This window comes from Morus notabilis, unplaced genomic scaffold, assembly GCF_000414095.1.
Source record: "Morus notabilis unplaced genomic scaffold, ASM41409v2 Scaffold276, whole genome shotgun sequence".
Classification (NCBI taxonomy): domain Eukaryota; kingdom Viridiplantae; phylum Streptophyta; class Magnoliopsida; order Rosales; family Moraceae; genus Morus; species Morus notabilis.
The window spans coordinates 976,123-992,839 of NW_010361626.1; the positions used below are offsets into that span (position 1 = coordinate 976,123).

General features: G+C 37.0%; 2 protein-coding genes across 4 annotated transcripts; one reads left to right on the forward strand and one right to left on the reverse strand.

Moving 5' to 3' along the window:
- The first annotated feature begins 6,288 nt into the window (after positions 1 to 6,288).
- LOC21408673 (GDP-L-galactose phosphorylase 1) lies at positions 6,289 to 12,271 on the forward strand. 3 transcript variants are annotated; one of them, XM_024167002.1, is made up of 9 exons: positions 6,289 to 6,370; positions 6,616 to 6,667; positions 6,856 to 7,309; positions 8,181 to 8,311; positions 8,384 to 8,443; positions 8,533 to 8,763; positions 9,366 to 9,542; positions 11,030 to 11,281; positions 11,631 to 12,271. In XM_024167002.1, the coding sequence occupies exons 3-9, from the start codon at positions 7,216 to 7,218 to the stop codon at positions 11,826 to 11,828; spliced, it is 1,143 nt and encodes a 380-aa protein (XP_024022770.1). In that variant the 5' UTR covers positions 6,289 to 6,370; positions 6,616 to 6,667; positions 6,856 to 7,215; the 3' UTR covers positions 11,829 to 12,271. The 3 variants fall into 3 exon arrangements, with proteins under 3 accessions (XP_024022770.1, XP_024022771.1, XP_024022772.1); XM_024167003.1 differs by having other exon boundaries at positions 8,187 to 8,311; XM_024167004.1 differs by having other exon boundaries at positions 8,190 to 8,311; positions 11,631 to 12,269.
- A 1,271-nt stretch (positions 12,272 to 13,542) lies between these two features.
- On the reverse strand, positions 13,543 to 16,566 carry LOC21408674 (probable receptor-like protein kinase At1g30570). Its single transcript, XM_010100257.2, has one exon. The coding sequence runs from the start codon at positions 16,318 to 16,320 to the stop codon at positions 13,747 to 13,749; it is 2,574 nt and encodes an 857-aa protein (XP_010098559.1). The 5' UTR covers positions 16,321 to 16,566; the 3' UTR covers positions 13,543 to 13,746.
- Positions 16,567 to 16,717: the final 151 nt, after the last annotated feature.

Here is a 16,717-nt window from a genome sequence, read left to right on the forward strand (position 1 = left end):
TAGCAAGTTTTGTTATTTGTTTGAATTGTATTATGTTAGGTGATGAGGATGAATATGGCAATCGAGGTAGAGGTGTCAAACATGCCGTGTCAGGTCAGCACGACACGTCCGACTCCAGGCCCGTGGCAGGCCTGGATCGTGCTAGGGTCAGGCCTGAAGAGAAACTCTTAGGCCCGGAACTGGCCCGCGGTCCTAGTCCATAAGGGTCAAGGCCCAGGCCCTTCACGGGCCGGCCCTGGCCCTTGTAATTTTTTTTGCAATATTTAATAAAAAAAAAGAGAATATATCATATGCACCTAAAAGATGTGATTTTAATGAATTGAGATAATACGAATAAGTACACATAAATGACTGTCTCGTTAAAAACCTTACCAAGTAAAACCCGTGGGGGGATTCGGACAAAACCTTAGCAAGGAAAAAAAGAGTGTAATATTCTAGGATAAGTAAATTACAAAACCTAATGACCAGTACCCCCACATTTTTTATTAGAAAAGTACTTTTTACAATACTTACATACAGCACGAATTTCCATTTCACCTGTTTTTGGATTTGGTTAGGGCTCCTCTGTGAAATGTTGCCATGCAAGAGATGTTCACGGTCTTTTCCCCTGCTGCGTTCTCTAACTTCCTCATTGTGCACTGAACCGTTATTAACCGGAGCATTTTCCAGTTTAGTGGGGGTGGGGTTGTGAGCCATCATTTCATCCTTGAAAAATGGCTCATCACCAAGCTCAGGGAGAGCAGTGAAATCAGGGAAGTTTGATGCTGCCATTTTCTGAAAATTGATTGAACTTAAATGAAAGAGCAAGAAAATGAGTGATCGCGAGAGAAAAGCTTAGAATCAAAATCAAATAGACAAGATGGGAGATAGAATGAGAGTGAGATGAGAAGTTGAGAGTGAATTGTTGTGCGGGATTTAGGGTGGGATTAAGAGGCATTTATAGGGGATTTTGGGGGCTTTTTTCAGATTGTGATTGTTGGGCCCTTCACGGGCCTAGTGGTCACAATCGTCACGGGTTTGAGGGCTTTTTGGCGGGCTGTTTCGCAGGCCTGGGCCGGGCTGAACAAAGGCTGAATCCGGGCTTAGGCTGAACTGGCCTCGGGTCAGGCCGCAGGTCTTCACGGGCAAAGAAGCTGCAGCCCAGCCCTAGCCCATCAAACGTACCGGGCCGGCATAACCCGTAAGAGTACCGTATCGGGTCGTGCTGAATCTAACACTGTTTTGGGCTAGGTTGTCCATGGACGACCCGGCCCATTTTACACCTCTAAATCGGGGTGGTTTTAGAAGAGGAACAATTGGCATTTTTTGGGTGTTTTTTTTTAGTATTTTTAATTAGGGATAAGGAGGAAAATTGCATAATTGGTAAAGTGATTAGTAAATTATAGCATATGTTTAGAAAATTATAAATTATAGCATAATTTGATATTTTATGTTTTAAACATTATTAAAAATCCAAAAATACTTCTAAACCTCCTTTCTCACCTCACTCATTCCCCCTAAACATCTATTTTTTTTTAAAAAAAGTAAATTATAGTGTGTTTTTTTAAAATAAGTAAATTATAGTCAAGTCCACCATGGTCGGGACTGATGATCAACTCCAGCGACCGGTGATCGTTTTTCAGTGACTGTGTTTCCGATGACCATTGAATATTGTATTTACCGGTAAATACCGTATTTACTAGTAAATACCATCTTTATCGAAAAACCTAACCACTGACTTTAACGACCGTTTAACGATGTATTTACAAGTAAATATCGTATTTACTAATCAATATTGTATTTACTAGTAAATATCATATTTACTAAAAAATTCAGCCACCGACTCCGGTGACTGTTTAATACTGTATTTACTGGTAAATACCGTATTTACTAGTATATATCATACTTATCTGAAAATTCAGGTGCCATCTCCAGCGACCATTTAACACTGTATTTACTAGTAATTACCGTATTTACGAGTAAATATCGTATTTACAAGTAAATACAGTAATTACTAGTAAATATCATGTCTATCTGAAAATTCAGGCACCGGATCGGACGACCGTTTATACTGTATTTACTGGTAAATACTGTATTTACCAGTAAATATCATATATCATATTTATTAGTAAATACCATATTTATCATTTTTATTCAAAAATCCAGTGACCGACTCTGGCGACCGTTAAATATGTATTTACTAGTAAACACGATATTTAGCATATTGGAAATTGGATTCAGTGAAGTATTTACTGGTAAATACAATATTTACTAGATTCAAACTCGAATTAGTGAAGTATTAACTGATAAATACAATATTTATTAGATCAAGAATTGAATTTAATGAAGTGTTTGCTGGTAAATACATTATTTATCACATTGAAAATTGGATTCAGTAAAGTATTTACTTGTAAATATAGTATTTACCAAATTCAATCTTGAATTCAGTGAAATAGTTACTGATAAATACAGTATTTACCGTATTTAAACTTGTAACTACTATAATATTTTTAGAGTATTTACCATAATCAATCTAATAAATACTTTACAAAAACTCACAAACACATATCAAGATAAAATGACAAACTCAAAACCAAACAAACAAAAACCTTGCAAATCAAATATGATAACAAACGCTATATATAACCATTGCGCATCAAATAGTTTACTATAACCATAGCACAGAGAGTCATGAAGTATAGAAGGATTCGCAGAGGAGAGAGCGACGGATGGAGGAGAGAGGGTCGCGGAGGAGATAGTGGGCCGCATAAGGGACTAAGGAGAGAGAATCATGAATGGGAAGATAGAGAGAGAGGGGTCACGAGAGTAAAGAGAGAGAAAATGGCAAGAGAAAAAAGAAAGGGAAAATCTTAAGGGTAAATTTGAGAAGCAAACTAATTAAAATTAATAATATGTTATAATTTATTAAGTTTGATATATTATGCTATTTGCTTCAAAAGTACCTATAAAATATGTTATATTATGTATTTTTCCTTTTAATTAAAGTTAATCAGGATTAAAGGCAATGTTATTATGCATAAAAGAAAAGGAAAAGTAATGATTGATTATCTTTCACTTTTAATAATGTGTTTATTTATAAACTTAGTAATGACAATTAGTGAACCCCACACAATATAAGGCATGAGAACGTGAATGTCAATCCTTACATTAACCTAAAGGCTTCATCACGTCCCGTTTAGAGAATGACCCTTATGACATGGCTTAATCAGTTATTCTCGCAGTTCAGATAAGATCCAGACTACCACTTCTCTGAAAGCATGGTTCTTGCCCCACCCTCCCATCTCTATCCTCTCTTCTTGGAGCTCGTCCATTCTTTGGGTGGTCCCTTGCTCTCACATTCGATTGTTTGCTCATCGTTTAGGCCGGTGAGTGAGATTTTTGCTCATTACAGTCACCTCCGGGGTTCTTCGCACCTGGATAGTACCGGGACCCTTGTGCCCTGACCCTTGATCAGATAAAGCTGCTCGCCCTATAACCCACACATTTCTCGTTAAAGGGAATGAATACCTAATTTACTTATTTATTCTTAACGAATTACTATACAGTCAATGATTATTTAATTGTGTAAAAGATTTTTTTAGTGATTATATTGATAATATTATTATTCTTAGTTTTAGTAAACAACAAAATGAGAATAAGATTGTTTCTCATTACACTATATAACAGTCAAGTAAACACTCGAAAATGAATCAATGACCCTTAATTATATTATTTTACTTTTCTTTTTCATCTCATTACATTTCCCTTCACATTCCTTTATGCATTAGTAAACGCACCCTTAATGTACTTTTGATTTATGTTTGCTAAAATGCCTTTAAAATTACCATCACGAGCATTCCACATGTCATTTTCTATCAATAATTCAATAGAAAAGGGAAACTTGCAAGAGTTCTAAAGTTTAGTTGGAACGGATATTATAAATTAAAGTTTAGGAGACATTTTTTGATACAATTTATAATTTGGGGAGTAATCATTTTATTACTCCTAAGGATCCGTTTAGTATAAGGGTTCAAACCAAGGTGATTATGGTTTTAGTTTTAGAGCCATAACCATGATTCATGATTTTAGATCCAAATCATGGTTCTGAAAGCAGAACCAAAATGAGAAATTTGAATAACCTAAAACCAAGGGGAGAGGTAGTATTAGAAGCATGTGTGGTTTTGATTTAAAACATCACATTAAGATTGAAACCTTAAATCAGAACCATTAAAAACTAAATTTGTTGAGTCAAACTAAAACCAATTTTTACTTTTTATAAATAAACACTAATTTAAACTAAAATCATAATTTCAGTTCTAGAACCCTCGTGACAAAGGTCTCTAAATGATTCAATGAACATGAGTTATGAATAGTGGTGGAACTTCGGACGGCGGGCCTGCTCGAAACCCAAAATTTTTCGGGCTCGGCGGGCATACACCTATCGCCGCCTATTCACCTAAATATCCTGCGCTCGGGCAGCTTGAGGAAAAAGCATTCCCCGCAGCCCGCCGCCAGTGAGGGGGGGGGGGGGGGGGGGGGGCGTGACCACCGGGCGCTGTTTTTTTTTTTAATGAATTTTCCACCGTAACCGAAAAGCCTGACCCGAAGCCTGAATTTTTGCTCGAATACCCAAAAAATGGCTAGTTTTTTAAAATTTATGCCGACCCCACCTGATCCAAATAATTTTTTGATCGTTAGCCCGATTTTACTGAACTTTTGAATGCAACATCTATTTTTCCCCGACCTGACCCGCCGCCCGTTTTGTCCGACTCAAGTCTCCACTATTTCATCCGAATAAGCCTTCAGTACGACCGACCGAATACTTGAGGAACGTATAAACGTATTGCAACAGGACATTGTTGAAGCTTTAGTGTGCATCAAGGATTGGGATCGTTCCGACTAACGCTTACACGATACAATTTCGCCGGCAAGCCAAGAATTGATCGATGAATTTAATAGATTAACTTTTAATTTTGAAGACGATCCTTCAGCTTCAAATTAAATTCTATTATTGTAATTTATAAATATTTATTTACTTTGTACAGTGTTATTGTAATCTTGTATAGACTTTGTAAGTTCGTCAAATTTGTAATTCGTCCGAGAATGATTACACTCTTTTTTCATTACTAAGTTTTTATCCCAATTGAGTTTTTCTTGGTAAAGTTTTTAACGAGGCAATCATGAATTACAAATTTAAAAATTAATAAATAAATATTTTTTTTATATAGTTCATGTTCATTTCAAATTTTAAATTACAATATCCCTTATAATTTTTGTATAATTTTTACAATAAATAACTTAAAAATCATTTATATACATATCATATACAATTAATAAACAAAATTATATATTATATGTAATAGTATATAAATATATAAAAAACATTAAAAAAAATTTTAGATACACATGCAATGTCGGGCTGCCTAACCAGACTCGGGCAGCTAAAACTTACTCGAAACTCGTCTATGGTCTTTCTCGAGTTGGGTCGGGCCGCTAAAAAATTTGGGCTCCGGCGGGCACAATTATTGGGTAAAAATTTAAAATTTTTGATGATCGCAACGGTCCGTTTAAAATTTCAGCACTAGTTTTGAACGAAGTGTAAGGAATCGAGATATGAGACAACAACCTCAGCGCTAAGGGTGACAATTCGTGTCACGTGTCGTGTTTTGATCATTTTTTTTTAAATTTACAGTCAACCCGAACACGACCTGTGATACGAAATTTTTTAAAAACCGCAACACGAACATGACACGACCACTTTACGAGTTGACAAGACACGACCCGAAAATGACTCGTGACACGAAATTGACCCGTGAACCCGAAATTGACACGAAAATTGTATACTTTTATTTAGTTTTTTACATATTAGAAATAACTTAAAATTCATAACACACTAAATTATAATAACATCTATTGAAATTAAGCAAATAATAGTATAAGATTTTGAGTATAACTATCATGATATCACAAGTTCATAATAAAATTTAAAATATGAAATGAAAAATATATGTATTTTTTAGTTTTTTACGAGTTTCGTGTCGTGTTCGGATTAGGCGGGTCCAACTCGAAATTGACCCGTGTTTTTCGTGTCAATTTCAGGTCGACCCGATTCTGACCCGAACCTCTTTTTTCTCAACCATAACTCATAAAATTCGTGTTGTTTTCGAGTCGTGTCGTCCTGTCGTGACCCATATTGCCGGCCCTACTCAGGGTTAACGATTTCTTGGAACAACACATGTCGAGTTTTCATTGGTTCAAAATTGTCCGAGTATTTTAGACGGTGTCGACGAAGGTCAACAAAATTCGCCACGATCAAAGGTGGACGAAAAAGTACCGATTGAAAGAAAAGAAGCAAGAAAATCTTCTCTGCTGCGAGAAAATCATCGGAAAGGTAATTTCGCAGTTCTGAAAACTCTTCTCTTTGATTCCAAATGCTCTATAATTCCTTTCACGCTAGTTTTCCCTGCTTCCAATCAGAATTTAACTCAATTTTTTTTAAGGAAAAAAAATGACCTTTAGGGATTTATATTCCCTTTTGATTTTCGCGATTGCGAACTAAACATTTAGGCGGACCAGTTTTCGAACTAGAAACATGAATTTTTGGATTCATTTGCTCTTTACTTTGGAAATTTGCAGGCGTAAACTTTGTTGTTGATCGGCATCAGGGGACGATTGAAGTAACAGAAAGGTTTAATCAAATTTCTTAAATTATAATTTATTTTTCAGTATCAACATTTGAATCATTTGTGTTTTCCTATATTGATGGACAAAAGCTATATTTGAAATAGTATTAGATTTGACGGTGATTTTCCATCTTTTTTTTTTTTTTTTTTTTTTTTTCTAATTTCATAAATCATGTGTGATCAACATTTTCAGTTTTGCTTTTGGGTTTTGATTGAAGAGAAGGAGAAATAACTAGTCCGGTAAGGGCTGGTAGCTTGACAAATTCCACCACGGCTCTAAGGAAAGAAGTTTGTGCTGCAAAGATTGGAAGGGGAAAACAATGCAGGCAGGCTTCCCCTAAGTTCTTGATTGCGTCCCCTTCATTCCACGGTGGTCGAGGTGCCCTACCCTCTGCTGGAGGGCATCCGGCTGATCTCACCTCCGTTGCGGGTGGCGGTTGCTGAATCGCATTCGAATGTTTCTGGCCTTCCTTACTTCTGGAGGTTGCTGAAAAAGTTTTGTGGGTTATTATTATTGTTGACTTGTTAGTTTGTAACAACAATCTACTCGAGCATGGTTGGGGTCAAGCAACTCGTAGATGACAACTTGCTGGCAGAATGTGCAAATGCAATACCCAAGCAGTCAAAGTTACCTCAGTTCCTTGAAGGTTGGGTTGAAGATTATTTTGATTATCTGTATATTTTCTATTATATCTCTTTTATTGCCTGCTCTTGTGTTGTGCAGTAGAAATGTGAGCTTATATGTTTTATGTTGGTTCTTTCGATACATAAGCTGCATAAATTAATTAAAGTTTGATCAGGAATCATGTTCATGGTTTGGTAACTTGTGCTTGTGCTATAAACACACCCTCTATGTTTTAAACTTGGTATTTATCGTAAGTAATTTTGTGGAATCAGGACAAAATGGTAATAAACTGATTGACTTTTAACCTATGCCTGTGGATGCCAATGTGAAATTCTTTTCAATGACCATCATTGTTTGGTTGATGTTTGCTCGGATGACGTAGTTGCATTGGCCAACTCAACGCTTCCAATTCAGTATTTTACAGTTCGCTTTCTTTTCTCCCAGGATAATATGTCCAACTTGAAAGTGGTACTGGTTTTCAGATATTAGGTTTTTCCTTTGGTAGCACTCTTGTATGGAAGCTTTAAAACATAATATTATATAGGCACTTAACATGGAGAAATTTCTGAGAAATAAGCAACTAAGGTGTGGCTATTGAGCAACAAATGAAATTTAGGAGAAATGGGGTGGTAAGTTGATAACAGTCTGCCAGTTAATGGATATTTCTATTCACTGTATCTTTTTGTGATACTGTTATAACACATGCTATGTAGTATGAGTTTGTTTTGTCTAGTCTCGTAGCTTTAAGGAAAATAGGATATTTATAATCTGTTTGAATTTAAGGGCAGTGGCTGCGCTTTTTTGTTTTTTTGTTCTGGACTGGAAGTAGTGGCTATGTTTGTGTTGGTATTAAATTTGGAAACCCATTTTTTTCTTGTACATTTAATTAAAAGAAATAGCAGGTGTTAGTGTTCCGCTTTACTGCTTTGGTAGCCAACCTCTGATGGATCATGAATCCTTTGGAGAGCATTTGGGCATCTCTAAAGATGAAGCGAGCATGTTAGATACTCTTCTTCTCGCCCAGGTATGGAACTAAACAAATACTGACTGGCTGTTAAATGGTTCTGGCAATCACTTCTATGCTCCTGTTTGGCAGTGGGAAGACCGAACAATGAAAGGAATTTTCCGATATGATGTGACAACTAATGAAATTAAGGTCCTTGTTCTTTCGTATTCGTTTTTCATTTTTTTTCCTTGGAAAAGGCAAAGTTACTCATTTTAGCAGATACTTTATGGCTTATGTAGGCTATTGAAGGCAGGAAAAAGTTTCTTGCTCAGTTGAATGAAGCATGGAATATGGATCATTTGCCGAAGCTGGAAAACAACAAAGCTTTCCAGCAAGAGGGTGTTTTTGAACTTAACTCCATGAAACAGCATGACAAGTTACTCCTTTGTGTTGCGAGCAGTGAAAAATCAACTCCGGAGCTTATTGCTTCAGCTGCTGTTCCTAATGATGCCATGTTAATATTTATCAATGTAAGGTTTGGGCTTGAGTTATTTATTTTTTAACTTTTTGTAAATGGATTAAACTACTTATCTGGATTTAAGTATCACGACACTTGGTCGTAACAATGATCATTCAATTATCCGGAATATTTAGGCCCCGTTCATTTCACCGATTTGAGTTTAGAATTCGAGTTTTGTTACAGTAAAAAGCTCTCTGAAACAGTCACATCTAGCTTTTTTGCTATAGTATAAAGCTCTCACTAAAGTCACATCACAACTTGAATTAAAAACTCGAATCAGTGAATTAAACGGGTTCTTAAATACAACCCTAGGACCAGTAATTTTTATCAATCATCTGTTTCTTTTTCATCATTCCATTTTGTTGTGGGAAGAAATATTTTTTAGAGGCTGTTAAGTGTTCGAAGGAATTGTTTAGTTTCATTAAGTCCAATACGTTGGTTCATGTCAAGTATTGTTTTTCGGTTAATGCTTGTAAACACCTTCGCAATATCTGTTGACATTGCTCCCTTGCTTTGTGTCTAGTGTGGAAGGTGCAGTGATTGCAGTTTTCTATATACTCCTTCGTCCTCCTTTATGTGAGCCAGAGTTTAATTACCTATTTAATTTTTCAGGCATCTCCTGTGGAATATGGCCATGTCTTGCTGGTACCATATCAAACCAATAGTTTTTACCAGTTCCTGGATGCAAGCTGCTTGGAAATGGCTGTCAGGATTGCTGTTGGAATAAAGAATTGTTGTTTCCGTTTGTTTTACAACTATTCAACTGATGCCTCTCATCTTTATTTTCAGGTAAAAGAATTGTTTCTATTTATTGGTAGCTTTTTGACTTCCTTTTATATGCCCGTTAAAAGCGAGCTTATTTTATACTTTTGTTGGGTGGTACATGATTTATTTTCAAGTGCAGTATGGTTTTCCTCTTTTTTTTTTCAAAAAAAAAAAAAACCGTTTTTGGTATTATTTTCTGCATCTAATTATTGGAAAGAAGATGCTGGCAGATTTTTGTCTACACTTTCCTTTTCAAAATTTAAGGCTGGATTTGAGCAAAAATAAATAAATAAATAAAAATAAGGCTAGTTTAGTGAAAGTTGGGGGATGGGTGTGAGGGAGCCGTGTCTACAGGCTGGTATGAAAACGTCAGCCTGATTAGCGCCTATGATAATCAAATAGTTGCCATTTAGAAAGTTACTGAGAAGAAAAGGTAATCCAACTTTTGAACTTTCTTTGGGAAAATAAGTGGGTGTCTTCATCATGTTTCAAGGTCTTTGATGGTGTAGACTGATGAGTCTGATGTTAGTAGTGATTTTTGTATGTTCAACATGGGCTATACATAATTCATGCTCATTTGTGAATCGAAACAAATGTTTATTATGTGATAATGAAGAATGGCTAACTTGAAGATTTTACTAATAAACTATATCGCTGACAACTTTCAATGAAGGTTTCTACATAATCAGCTCAGTGTGTTAAATTTTTTAGATGATATCATATGAGATTTCGAGTGTTGAGGAATATTAAAAAATAATTTGTTTCTTTTTTGATAAAGAACAAAGAACTTCAATAAAATAAAATAATTACAAATGAAGTTCCCAGATGGATGAGAAGGCCATCTGAAACAAAAAGCAAAGAAAACAAATAAAAAAGCTACTGAGCTAAATACAAGAAAGCTACTTTGTCTATTTTCGAACGTCATTCCAGCTTAACAGAATTAAGGATAATGAGAAATGGTTAAAGGATGGATTTGTTGAAGCCCATATAGAAGGTAGCTATTTTGTCATCTCAAAAATATCCTCAAATCGCATTTCTTTTCCTTCGAAAATCCTCTGATTCCTCTCCCACCAAATAACCCAGAGAATAGCTAAAACCATTGCACGCCAAACCGAAATCCCAATTGATGGTTGACCCTTCTTCACTAATTACCACATCTTCAATCTTCACCTCTCTCACTCTAGTAAGACTATAAAGCCTAGGAATGGCTATTGCCAAAGGCAATCACCACATCATCTATCCTCCCAAAGTTTGATCTTACTCCCATCCCCCACCTCCAACCTCACTCTGTCAAGAAATGAATTCAAACCTTGAGAGAGAAATTTCCATGGATTCCTATGAGTGCCTCTACTCACAAAGTTAGAGTCTTAACCGTTAGCTTGCAGCCCATATTTGCTTCTTATTACCGCGTCCCAAAGGGAGCCTCATTAAATAATTTGTTTTGGGAAAAGAAAAATGTCATTCTTGTTGATCCATGTTCACAAATGCATTGAAGATTCATTTTTGTGCAGGCCTGCTATTTTTCTAACCCATTAGCTGTTGAGCTCATGCCTGTTGATACTTTTTATGGCAATGCGCAAAGCGGGATGCGTATATCTGTTGTCACTGATTACCCAATCAAGACCCTCCTGTTTGAGAGCAATCAGAAGTTTGAAAAAATGATGGAGGTTCTTGCCAAGATATGCTCTTGTTTAGTGGAAATGAGAATTTCATATAATCTATTGATATCTGATCGTGGAAAAAAGATATTTTTATTTCTGCAGGTAAAATGGCCTATGCTTTTATTCTGAGCCTGTCACTTCTTTACTCCTTCGTACAACTTTGCAAGTAATCTTTAATCATTAACAAACATTTCAAAATTGTGATAAGCTGGATATTGGAAATGATACGAGCTACCATTTCCTTGTAAAATTGTACTGATTAGATTTTAATCATTAATTTTCAAAATCCACTTTAATACGCTAGGCTATGGAAAAATAGATCGGATCAAATTAGCTCATTGATATCGCGCAAACCATGACTGAAATGTTGTACCCATGCTGTCGTACTATAATTTAACACTTAAATCAACCATGCACATTGTATATTCGATGCACATTGTGGTTATTGCAGCTACAGGAGTTGGAACACACCTGCTCCCTTTCAGCTTGGGAGTGTGGAGGCTACTTCTTGTTCAAATCGAGGACTGAATTTGATCTAGCTACCGAGAAGACTATGCTTAAACAGCTTACTGTTGTGTCGATTCATGATGAAGATTTCAAAGCTGTGAAGCTTCTCTGCTGCAACACTGCGAGGATGCTTGGGTTTTGAATTTGGGACCTTTAATCAGAAACTGCATGAAAAGCGTGCTTTTTATGACAAAAGAAAAAGTGCTGCTTATATACATACATATATATATATATATATATATGATGTGGCTGTGTGCCTGTGTTCCTACTTTTCAGCTTAAGATTCATATTCGGTGTGCTAAATAAGACAATCATACAATTTCTCTGCTAGATATTTCCCACAAGAAGTTCTTTGCATGTTTAAGATGTTTATTGAGGTTTCATGTATGAAGCTCCATTTATATTGGCTGATATTGCAAATATGTTTGGTCTCGGAATTATGAATCGAGGTTGAAGAAAGGGAATTTACGGAAAATGACCTACTTTAAACTCAGAATATCTCTGTTCAGGTGGAGTTTCTGAAAAAATTATTTTGTAGACAAGGTGATTTCAAATTCACATTATTGCCCGTTGCTAACTGAAACCATTTCCAGATTGGATAAACGAAAGTAAAAAGTATCTTCTTCCTTTCTCATTCAATATTCATTTTAGTTGCGAATTATTGTCAGGAATTCTTTTACGTTGTTGTTATTATTATTATTATTATTATTATTATTATCATTAGTATTAGTATTATTATTATTATTATCATTAGTATTAGTATTATTATTATTATCAAGTCACCATGCATAAGAGTACAAAATTTTCTAATAGTTGAGAGGTAAAATAGGGAGAATAATGTGGATAATTTTGGAGGGCTTTCATGGTTGGTGGGGACTGGAATTGCAATTTAACTTATCTAGAATGTGAAAGTATCTTCTGTGCTACAATATCTGGTTTATCCAATTCACTTTTTTGTACGGGCAGAGGCAGGCATTGAAATTGAACTTATCTAGTGTGTGAAAGTATCTTCTCTGCTGCAAAATCTTGTTTATCTAATTCACTTTTTGTCATTTTGCGTCTGTAAATTTATTGACCTTTTATTATTATGTTTGATTGTTTTTCATTAGGAACTCACGGGGACTTCGCTTCTCCATATCATGTGTAATGTCCTTGTAGAACTTTTCTAGTGTTGTGATTTGGAAATATATCAGAGGTCAGAGAGAAATGGACAGTTTACGGCATTGTTTGCACCGCTGATTCACCAATATGATAAAAAGAATAGTGAATGCTTTTAAGTATGGATCAAATGACAAGGGTTAAGCATTTTTTTTACACATAATCATCGCTCCTGTGGAAGCTCACGAGATTATATTTAGCAGAAAAAGAAAATTCATTGGTAGTGATTCTTTGTTGTTTATTTTGGTGGGAAATGCTAACTACATCACGAGTGGCACAAGTGCAGGATATGAACGGCTCATTTCTGTTGAACACACGTCAATTTCATAATGGGGCCCACATAAAGCAACGGTTCAGATTATGCATTCGCGCTAGTGTAACAAGTGCATTTGGCATTTCTCAATTACAATTTAGTTTGATAGAATCTGCATTTAGCATTTCTCAAGTATGAATTAGTTTGATACCATCTCTGTAGACAGGGTGATGACATTACTCCTATGCTGTCCAAAGTGTGTGGGACTGCTTGCTTCTCTCAATGATTTTCCCTTTTTTTTTTCTCGAATGAATGTTTCCCAAATACAACTAAATTTATATCAACATAATCATCGAAAATCAAGCCAAAATGAGAAAGGAAAGAGGAAATTATACTTTTATAAGAAGTACAAAAATTTTCCCAGGTAACTTTCGAGCCTCAAGAAATCACGAGATAAAAGCAACCTTATCCCAATAATGTAACAGAAAAACCAATTGAATATATCTGGCAGTGGCATAAAGAATCATGCGTGTGATATAGAATACAACAGAAAGTTGAATCGAATATAAAACATTTGAAAGAATTTGTAAGGCAATCGCGTAGGACACAATCTATAAGATCCTCACTGGTCATGTATGGAATAATTCTGTTATGAGAGCTCAACTCCAGCTGTAGCATCTGCATCGCGAATTCCTCTTGAAGTAGACTTTTCTATCGAGCTAGTCTCTCCTAAACTAGCTCCTTCTTCTGCTTCTCTTTCGTCGATCCCCAAAGCCTGACTACTCGAGAAGGAATTATCTGATGTATTGCTACGCATCCAAGCTTCGTGGAGTTGTAAGACATACTCCAAGTGCCACAGGACTTCTCCCATTGTCGGACGGTTCTTCCCCTCGTCGGCTAGACATTTCTCTGCTATCTCGCCGAACTTCTTCAATGACTCTGGAGAATAGCTTCCTTTGAGTCGTGGGTCGATGATGGTTTTGAGAGATCGCTGCCTTTGCCATTTCATTGCCCATTCCGCAAGGTTGATTTGATCCTTGGGCAAGGTTGGATTTATTACAGCTCGAGCGCAAACGACTTCAAACAACACCACCCCAAAAGAATAAACGTCGGATTTCTCAGTCAGCTGCTGTCGTCGGAAGTACTCGGGGTCCAGATAACCAAAACTTCCTTTCACTGCTGTGCTAACATGGGTGTGGTCCAAAGCAGGGCCAGTTTTTGACAGCCCGAAATCAGCCATTTTTGCTACAAAGTTTTCATCAAGCAGAATGTTAGTTGTCTTCACATCTCTGTGAATTATTCCTCTCTCGGCGCCAGTGTGAAGGTAATGAAGTCCTCTTGCAGCACCAATGCATGCTTCCAATCTCTGCTTCCAGGTCAAGGGCGGGAGATCATTCCCAAAGAGATGACTCCTAAGAGTCCCATTCGCCATGTACTCGTAAACCAAGATCATCTCATTTTGTTCGTCACAGAAGCCAATCATGGAGACCAAATGCCTATGCCTGAGCTTGGAGAGCATCTCAATCTCCGTTTCAAACTCCGAGAGTCCTTGCTCAGATTGCAGGCTGGCTCGCTTGATAGCCACAAGAGTTCCATCATCGGTCTCCCCTTTGTACACCTTACCAAAGCCTCCAACTCCAATCACCAAACTTTCATCAAAATTATTCGTCGCTGCACGGATCTCAGCTAGCGTAAACCGCTTGCCAACTCTAGTGAAGGCCACAGACCCATATAAGCTCTGCCCAGATCCCTTGGCATTTGAAGTGCTGTTCTGAATCGAGCCATGAAGGAATAAAGGCCGCCACACAGAATTACTGCTTTTGGTGTCACTTGATTTGTTTCTCCGCTTTTTGCAGAAACATAATGCAAAAGCAACTATAGAGGCAAGAATCGCCATAGAAGCTACACCAGCACCGATTCCTACCCAAAGAATAAAAGTCTTTGAATTTCTCGATGAATTCCCAGCTGGCTCATATCTCTCCACATAGGCCAGATTCCCATTTCGACTCAGCTTCAAAACCTCCAGACCACTTAAGATAGCATCAGTAACTGCAGTACTTGCACTCGTGTCAGGACCTAATTGGATCCAAAGTGTGTCGAACTTTGAAGACACTGTGTCAACAAAATCCTGATGATATGCCTTGTTCTTCCCTCCTGCTTGCGAATAAACATCAAAATTGTCTGCAGCAGTCCTGTTGTTTATGTAGATCCTGAAGGTTCTTTGCTTTGCCTGATCATAAACTAGCTCACAGAAATGTAAGCGAACCAAGTAATCGAAATCAGGATGCACTTCGAATTTCCATGACATGTTGAACCTCTTCTCCAAGACTTGATTGTTGGACATGGATCTTGCAGTTTCATACACCAGAAGAGGAGCCACGGAAGAATCATTGACCGAAGCATAGGTAATATTGGAACTGTTACTGATTGCTGACCCTGCATTTGCTGTGATCATGTAACTAGAATCCACTTCCCATGTTCTCCAAAGACCCGAATCTTTAGAAGGACTAATTTCATCACCTCCAACATTCAATCTGTACATAATCTCAAAGCCCCGCCCGCCCAAATTCAGATTCACTGCACTTCCACCCACTTTAGCAACTGAATCTTCAAAGAAAGTCTCCACAACTGGGATAATTTCCATAGCATTTACAAACCCGAAAGACCCTTTAGCCGGTGTGAATTCAATCACGAGCCCATTCGATTTAACAGGCAGAATGTACTCTTTAACCAGAGAAGAACTAGAGTTACCTCCGGGGTTTTGCAAGAACGTGTTTCTGTGTAAGATTTCACCAGGTACATTGAATTCCAACACCAGCTTTAGACCATTTGCTACAACATCAAATGAAGACTCATTCACATTGTACTTATCAAAGGAGAAGGGATAGAAATGAAGCCTAACAACATAGTTTCCCTCATCGATTCCTTCAAACGTGTAGTTCAAGCCATCAGTGAAAATCCGGGCAGTTTTATAAAGTGAATCGAAGGCTGATTCGCCGCTTAATGTAGGAGTGGATGCATCAACGCCAAGGGAACTGAGAGTAAGATTGGTATTGGGAGCCAAATCACCAACCCATTTCCTACCATCCACATTGACACTGCCATTTGTGCCACAGTTTATGAAGAAGGACTTGGATTGAGCTTCACCAATTTCTACAAACACAAAGAGAACAAGCAGAAAAGGCAGACCCAAGACTTCCCTTCCTTGGACTTTCTTCTCCATCACCAATTTCTCTATAATTCCTTTATATTCTCCCTCAGCGAAAGAAGGGAAATTTCCCAAATGCAAAAACAAAAACTACCCAATATTTCCTAATGGAAAACAAGGACTACCCAATATTCAAAACCCAATAATACAAACGACAAAGCAAGAAATTCCCAACATTTGGTTCACAAAACTACTACACCTTTCTACTAGGATTTTTCACTTTGACAAGAATCACATCAAAGTTTCACAAAAACAAGAACAACTTGGGCAACAAGCATTCAAGTCAAACTTCAACAAAGCCAACCTGTTCATCAGATTTCTCCTCGTTTTATCACTAGTCATAAACTTCAAGAAAGAAACAATGGCAATGAATGAAAACCCACCTCAAAACTTGAATCAAGTTCCCTCCTTT

Coding starts and splice junctions, on each gene's coding strand:
- LOC21408674 (XM_010100257.2), bottom strand. CDS start 16,320: ATGGAGAAGAAAGTCCAAGGAAGGGAAGTCTTGGGTCTGCCTTTTCTG.
- LOC21408673 (XM_024167002.1), top strand. CDS start 7,216: ATGGTTGGGGTCAAGCAACTCGTAGATGACAACTTGCTGGCAGAATGT. Junction 7,310..8,180: donor GTTACCTCAGTTCCTTGAAG/GTTGGGTTGAAG, acceptor TTTAATTAAAAG/AAATAGCAGGTGTTAGTGTT. Junction 8,764..9,365: donor CCATGTTAATATTTATCAAT/GTAAGGTTTGGG, acceptor TTAATTTTTCAG/GCATCTCCTGTGGAATATGG.